This window comes from Amblyomma maculatum, chromosome 10 (assembly GCF_055883805.1).
Source record: "Amblyomma maculatum isolate TAMU_Amacu chromosome 10, ASM5588380v1, whole genome shotgun sequence".
In the NCBI taxonomy this organism is placed as follows: domain Eukaryota; kingdom Metazoa; phylum Arthropoda; class Arachnida; order Ixodida; family Ixodidae; genus Amblyomma; species Amblyomma maculatum.
The window spans coordinates 43744288-43752030 of NC_139353.1; the positions used below are offsets into that span (position 1 = coordinate 43744288).

Consider the following 7743-nt stretch of genomic DNA (forward strand, 5'->3'; position numbering starts at 1 on the left):
AAAGAAGCCGAAATTGAGTTTCACAGCACATATTAGTTTAACTTAAAATTTTTCATAAGCCAGGCGCAATATTGACAATGATGGCAGTGTAAGAAGTACCAACTCCCAGTACTAGGGACAGTTAGTCAAATATCACCCATCAAATGATCCTTAATAAGCTCTCACAACCTGAGCCTGGACCAATGCAAAGATTGTCTACATATACAGCGACCACGCACATTAATCCCACTTCAATACTAAAAGAAATGTTTCCAGCTCTATGCCTGATTTAGAAGCGGAACAAGGTGAAGTGGAAAAAGCATATTTCCCCAAAAAAGAAAACAATAAGAAAACATGTGCCCATTATTTGCTTCTAAAGGAGAAATTCTTCCAGAGTCTTAGTAAAAAATTACAGAGGCTTCAGAAACTATGAATTCCCATACACATATTTTACAATGAACAATGAGAAACCAAGCGGCATAACTCAAGTCAAAACAAAACAGCGGCCAAAATGAATGGTGGCTAAACGATCCCAACCCAAAGGACAAACCAATGTTGGCCTGGTTCCATGGACTGCCTCATTTTAACAATAAAAAAAGAGCAGTTTCAATGACAGCTGTGACACCAAGAGTTTTTTCAAATGCAGGTCTCCGACACTAGGCTATGTGCCATTTACTTTCAAATCGTAACAGTGGAGGCCTTTCCAATGTTGACATGAATCTCAAAGAAACAGCAGAAAAAAAGATACTGAATTTTAGAAGCACTTTTTCTCAGCAATGAGTGCATTCTTTGCTGCCGAGGAAACATCAACACAGCCTGAAAGAGTTATACAATCTTTCTTTTCTTGCCAAAGAAAAGACTGGCTAGAGTTGTCCTCACTGTCACTTTGATCTCGATTTTACAAAATGGAAACTTTAAAAAGAAACTACTTACAAATATGGACTCCAAAAAATGCTCCCCTCTGACAAACGACTTGAGAAATGCTTCCTGTAGGTCCAGCTGACCCGACTCCGTAGACACGGCCAATGAGAGGGGACTGCCAGCGGGAGCGAGACGCCCATGCCGCTCATTCTCACGCTCCGCGAAAAGTTTGGACAGCAGCGGTGATTTCCGGCACACAATGGACTCGAATACTGAGAGCTCGCTGAGAAGGCCTCCATCGATAAGATTCAGCAGGTTCCCAATAACAGCATCCAATCGACCATCGTCCCACTGAAAAACAGCAGGTTACAGAAATAAAGATCCCACTCTTGTAAATTTTCCTGTACAAGAAAGCAGCAATAATACCCCTCTCATCAAGGCATCTTCTGTGTTACTGTGTGAAGCAACGTCGTGAGTTTGGAATTAATCTATTTATATTTTATATTGCAATGATCAGCTCCTTTCAATGATACTTCAATCAGCAGTGCTATGTATGGTCGTGTTATTTCATCTTTGTAACCATTTGACACATTCAAGTGATGTAGCAATGCAATACTGATCCCCTTGCACATGAACAATCTTTAATAAAATAACCATTGTGGGCTTACACTGCTCTCAGAACATGTTAATTAAAAACAACAAGAAAAACGTTGTAACCACTGCATTTTCACTGGTTGCAACTTCACCCAGCTCTTTCATCTCGTGTATTCCAATAGCTATGAAAGCATATAACAAAAGGAACTTTTATTTACTTTGCAATAAATATTTTTTTTTTCATTTCAATATAGTAAAGTAAGAGCTAATGCTGCATGGTTATGCTGTGGTTGATTTTACACCACAGGCAACAAAATTAAACAATGAGCACATACAGTCTAGCTATTGATGGTCATGCCTATGATGTGAGAATAATCTGTCATCAGCTGCTTAGCTAAAATTATACATGACCGCTTTGTATTGCAATTAGATGTGCATTAGAAAATGATGCAGGTGACCATGAAAACTCACAACTCTGCATGTTCTTAATCATACAAACAAGTTACTTGTCATTCTGACCAGATGAATGCTTCTCATATGCCACAATTTCACATCCTAATCGTACGAATGTTTCATGACTAAAAGAAGGCATCACATGAAATCATGAAGCATTGCGCTGTAAATGGAAAACATGGAAACATGGAAACATGTTTTTCATGGAAAAACATTAAAAAGCTTTCAATTTTATTCTAGTCAGAGTCTGTGTGGAACATCAGAAGCAACAAAAACGCCTCACCTGTGGGTCTCCTAAACAACGTGCTACCAATGGGTCCGGCAGTGTCACTATCAGCCTGAGAAGCAGGAACCTCTGCCTGTCATCAACCTCTTCGTACGCTGAGAGAGCCCCTTCAACTTGTTGCACGCAACTGTGCAAAGCATCCAGGTGCACTTTCCAAAGCTGATGTGTAAGGTTACTCTGCTCCCCAAGGTGTTGGAAGATGTGTTCGGCTAGAAGGCTGCTCCTTATGGGATCCTTAAGAAACAAGTCCTTCAATGATGAAAGGCATTTTGGTGAAAGAAGATTGTTCACTTCGCCACTGAGGGTCGGTGCTGTTGTACAGCATGCCTCGTACAGCTCCTTGAGAGAACAAAAGAAATGCAGATCAGAAATTTCACACCTGAACAGTAATGTGCCACAAAAAAAAAAAAAAAAAAAAAAAAAAAAATCTGTCAGCTTGAAGAGGGACACATTTGCTAGACTTAACAAAGTCCAAATACATTCGACGCTCTAAGCCAAAGAGGAGACGCATTGCTCAATGGCTGCCCTTTGAATTCTTGAGTAACACCACTTTCAGCTTGGTCTGCAGTTAACAGATATACACAGAATGATCACACCACTCAGCGATTGCTCTTTGAGATCTTGTGGTTGATAGGGTTTAGCATCCCGAAAGTGACTCAGGCTGTGAGGAATGCCATGGTGGAGGGCACCAAATAATTCCAACGCCCTGGGGTTCTTTAACATGCACTAGTTGTTCTTTTTTTAACACGACGCAGCTGTTCTGACAATGTATGCAGTGTGAGGTATTGATTAGACACACATTTACGCCCACATAAGCCTTCGGTAGTGTAAAGGAAATCATTTCTGCATGGCTGGTGGCTCGAAAACTATTAATTCAACACGAAGTCAGAACTGAAACCAAAACCATTACTGAGGCCAGATATGACAGAATTACTTGGTGTAGTGCGACAAACAAACGCCTCGCCCGTCATTGCGTAGCCAGAGAAAGCTGTCCCACATGCAGAATGGACCTCAGAAGGCATCTCAACCATGTGTCAGAGATGTCAGTTGAGATGCCTCAATCTGTACCTATTTTAATGAAGAATGCACTTAATAGCTTCTTCCTTACATTTCCTGTCTGTGGTTTTCAAGTATAAATGTCAAGTGTTTGCAGTCTGAGCACACAACATAAACAACAAAAAAACCCCTAAACAGCAGTAAATAATACCACTCTATCTTTAATTCCGATCAGTACTTAAATACTTAATTTACAAGTTGCTAAATATATTTGGATAACTTTCAACATGCTAAACGAGGCATGAACAATTTCAGTTTTTTCAACAGAACATTTTCAGTGCCCTCATTTTAAACTTTCACAATATCACAAGGTGCTATTGCACAGTTTGTGAGCAAAACTTTACAGCATAAGCCCAAGCAACAAAGAAAAGAAGTGCACCTAAGTGACCTTAACTGATAATCTTGAAGGATTTTATCACTATCTAAAGCTGCAATTTTTAGTTCTCAATTTCTAATAGTTTTTAGGCGCAAAGGTATGCACAGGAGCTGCTGTAATCAGTACCTTTGATAAGTTAAATTTTATCACTATCTAACAGTCTAATTTGTAAGCTTTCAAATACACCTGAACTGTTCTGACAGGCTAAGATGGCGTAGTAACTGCAAAAATGCATGTTAAGCTGCATTGCAGTATACTTTCTTTTTCCACTTCTCTCACCCCCTGCTGCTCCAGTGGGGTTGTGTTGACTTCGTTATTTTCTCTATGCTCACCTTAACAAACATCTTTCTGTCCACATCTCCTGAGTCAATTACATGTAGGGCATTACGTGTGTGTCCTGTGCATTAGGTTCGTTCTAAAAATCCTAAAAATGTAATTGGTCGAAATGTCTGTTCAAAAATGCCTACTTGTGACTGCATATTTATAAGAATAAGTCTACTTAATGCGATATACAATAAATTTTACAGCAGTATCTAGCAGTATTGAGGATTTAGTGTTTCTCTCGTGCTTACATCACAAACTAAGTTACACAAGCTCACTTGAATATGAAAAGTGACAATAGCAAGAAATGGAGTATCACACAAAGATATCAGCAAAAGAGACAGTGATGTCTTATTTACTGTTGAAGCAGCTATTTACACATGTTTTCTAATTGTAGTAAGTGATAAGCAGTTACATACTATTTAGAGCACGACAAGAAGTGACACTTATATAATGTTAACAGTCTTTTTAACACACACTACAGGTTTGTTCAGCCCAGAAGATGTTCAAAAATATGCACTGTATAATAGCAGTGCTGGACTGTGAATTCACATTTTCAACTATTAATGCCAGCAAACATAAGGCTCTGACAAAGTAGTCCTATTGACAAGGCATGGGAATACTGTCTCATTTGAAATGTGGATAGGATTACATACATATTGTGCTTATTACATGCACCATGCTCAAGACGTACAACAATCAGTCAATCTGATAATGGCATTTGTTTTGTTTTTTATTGTTTTACTTTCTTATGTTTGCATTGTTACAATGCGAACCCTCGTACATTTACAAAATTATTTTCTTTTGTTTTGTTATTTTCTTCTTAGAAAACTGACACGTTAGTCGTTCACTTAAACTATGTATTACCCCTACTACGCTCTTTAGGTTGCTTAAATAAATAAATACACGAAATGAACAATCAAGAAACCCTCCACTACTTGATGTACATGTGCTGCATACTGCCATTACACTGCAACACATTGTATTGCTGTATTCAAGTGCATGCTTCAATGGATAATTCAAGCTATATGTTAATTCCAAATGGTTCATAATGCCATGTCCTGTATTCAGCCTGCTTTTGGAGCACTCCACTATGGTGTCCTTCATAACCTGAGTCGCTTTGGGACGTTCAAGCCCCTCTCCAACTATGACTGTATGTGACTTCAATGACTATGGCTTTACAAAATATAAAGATGCTTTCAATTGCATAAAAGGTGCTAGACCCTAGTGCCATAACCTCTACTAAATACTAAAAGGAATTCAATATAACAATGACACAGGGTTTATTACAGCAAGGTGAGAATAATGTACAAACCTGTCTGCATTCGTCAGGAAGTTCCCCACCAATTGTACAGAGAAGGACTCTCAATTCTGCATCATGAGCCAAACTTGATGGTTTGTCCTAAATGAATGAAGGCAAGATTACCACTACTCTGAGCTGTGAGAATGTAATGTGTTAAATCAACAATAGGAAAATATTGGAAGAAAAGGGGCAAACCTCAAAGCAATAATCTTCAAGGAATTTGGCAGCAAGCCAGCTTAGGTGGTTCGGTGATAGCAGTAGGGGATTAGCACATGTGCTGAAAAAAAAAAAAAAAAGAGAAAGAAAGAAACATCACCAAAGGTTTTCAAAGGGATATTCCAGTAATGCCTACACCTTGCTCCATTCTTTTAGTATGACAAGCATACCTAGAGGTGCAAAGGCGTCGACTGGTGCAATCTAAACACTAAAAACATAAGAGAAAACATCTGTTTCATACAGAAAAACGCATCCATAACCAGGCTGACGGGCTCTCTACCAATGCATATAATACGGCAAACTACACAAATAAATGTGTGTGACTCGACACGCAAGACTCTGCTAGATGTGAAGCTATATAAAGGAATTTTATTATTATTATTTTTTTTAATTTGGCACTGCGTGCTTCACCGTAAACTATAGTGTACTGCAAAAATTAAAACATGAAAAAAAAAAAATGTCCTTCGTACGTTTGCTCCCGGACTACTGCCTTCTTTATCTACCGGTGCCAAGATAAGAAAGCTGAGAATGTTCAACTGAGTCCCAAGGTAACGGATAACGAAGGTGCACGTGCTTTCGGATTAGTCGCTATGTGGCACAACCCCGTGGATACAAACGCTTTGGCATTAGTAGCCGCCAATTACATTCAGTTCGATCAGTGTGTTACTATGCGCCGCACCTCGACCAGAGTTCACGCAAACGAAGCACAGCAGACAACAAACCACATGAAGCTATACAAAAGGGGCGTATGCGCCGCTCACGCCGGTGCAACATACCTGAAAGTTGCAGGAAACAGCGATACACCGCGTATGTATTCCCTGACAAAGTGCTTCTGCTCCGGCGATGTAAATGGCGCTCTCAAAGCTGCGAGAGCACAGGCACGAGCACATTCCCACTGACCGAGGTACACGTGACTGGTAAACTCTGTCAACAAATTAGAGCCGCAGCCGATTGTCTCCTCGTCGCACCCAAAATCGTCGCCGTCTTTGGTTGACCGAGACGAACACGCAGAAGTTTCGTCCACCATAGCTTCTGCCTGTCTTATTCGGTGCGAACACTCATCGTTTCGAAATGCAGCGCTGGCACCAGACAGCTTTGACAACACAGGCCACGAAAGTAGAAGCGGGCACGCACTCGCGAACAGCTGACGACGACGCAACCGCCATTTTTGTTGTCTTACGTCATATGCGCAACATTCCCCTAATTAACGTCGACAAGAAAACGTAGACGGTTCAAAATGCATAAAACTAAATATATAATTTGTACATATTACGTAGATTTTAATTGCTTGCAACAAATAAAGAATCATTTTGGTCTAGACGTCGCAATAACTTTACCCTTATTTAACGGCAAACAAAAAGGCGGCCAAAATGAATGGGTTGCGAACGACGACAAAACACTGCTAGCATGACTGCTAGCGTATTCTCTCTACCTGCGTGCTAATTCGAATGCTATGGGCCATGCGTTAATTCTTACAATCTCCGTCCTCACTTCCGCTTCTGTGATGGAAGCGTCCAGCGCCTCATTAGGCGCATTTTGCGAAGTTTCCTCCATGTACTACGTCTCAATTAATTTGTTCATGAAATCATGCACCGTTCCCTTCAAACATGTGCCGCGCTTTTACCAATCTTATACCGGATTGCGTCAGAGTTTTGGGGGTCCGGAAATTACCGGAAAAAGCTCCACGTCATGGAGAAGTTCATGCTCCCCTCCATTTCGTCACACTTTTGTCCCAGTTTTGTTCGCATAATTTTTAATTATAATCTTCGATTTCCTTATTATGTCTTGCAATCCTCCTTCTAAGGTTGCAGTTCTATTTTTGCTTTTTGAGGCAGTGCTCCATGCTTTGCTTAGCTTCCCACATATGCAGAAGACGGCTGTCTGCAATATCCGGGGCGTTATCCCATTCGAGCGTTTTTGTCGCCTCTCTAACGTCTGATTTGAGTGCCGTCGGCCATTCCTCGATGTTTCGGATGGACTCCAGTTCTTGGGCCCTCCTGATATCTCTAAATTGATCCCACCCAACAACGACCGGCGCGCGTGCCCTCCGCGTTTCAAAGCCTTCTTTCAGTATGGAAACAATTATGTAGTGGTCGCTGCCAAAATTGTGTCCCGAATTTTGCCATTCTAGATTTTTTACATATTTCAAGAACGAAGTCGGCTCCTGGCCCTGACGGAGTAACGAACAAAATGCTGAGGAATATAGAAGATGACTCCATTAGTTATCTAACAGAGTAAGTACATGCAGGAATGGTGGGAAAAAGGTGAGCTCCCACAACAGTGGAAGACGGCAAGCAT

General features: G+C 40.6%; 1 protein-coding gene across 2 annotated transcripts in view; it reads right to left on the reverse strand.

Annotated features, from left to right (window-relative positions):
• Sptz (zinc finger FYVE-type containing 26 spastizin) overlaps positions 1–6632 on the reverse strand; it is a 79474-nt gene extending 72842 nt beyond the window's left edge. Inside the window, exons 1-5 of one of the 2 annotated variants that reach the window (XM_084582623.1) lie at positions 6222–6632; positions 5425–5506; positions 5242–5328; positions 2171–2512; positions 913–1191 (exon numbers count right to left, since the gene is read on the reverse strand). In XM_084582623.1, coding sequence (XP_084438749.1) covers positions 913–1191; positions 2171–2512; positions 5242–5328; positions 5425–5506; positions 6222–6472 — 1041 coding nt within the window. In that variant the 5' untranslated portion in view covers positions 6473–6632. The remainder of the gene's footprint in view (positions 1–912; positions 1192–2170; positions 2513–5241; positions 5329–5424; positions 5507–6221) is intronic. The other variant, XM_084582624.1, reaches the window with a different exon arrangement.
• Between the last annotated feature and the right edge of the window lie 1111 nt (positions 6633–7743).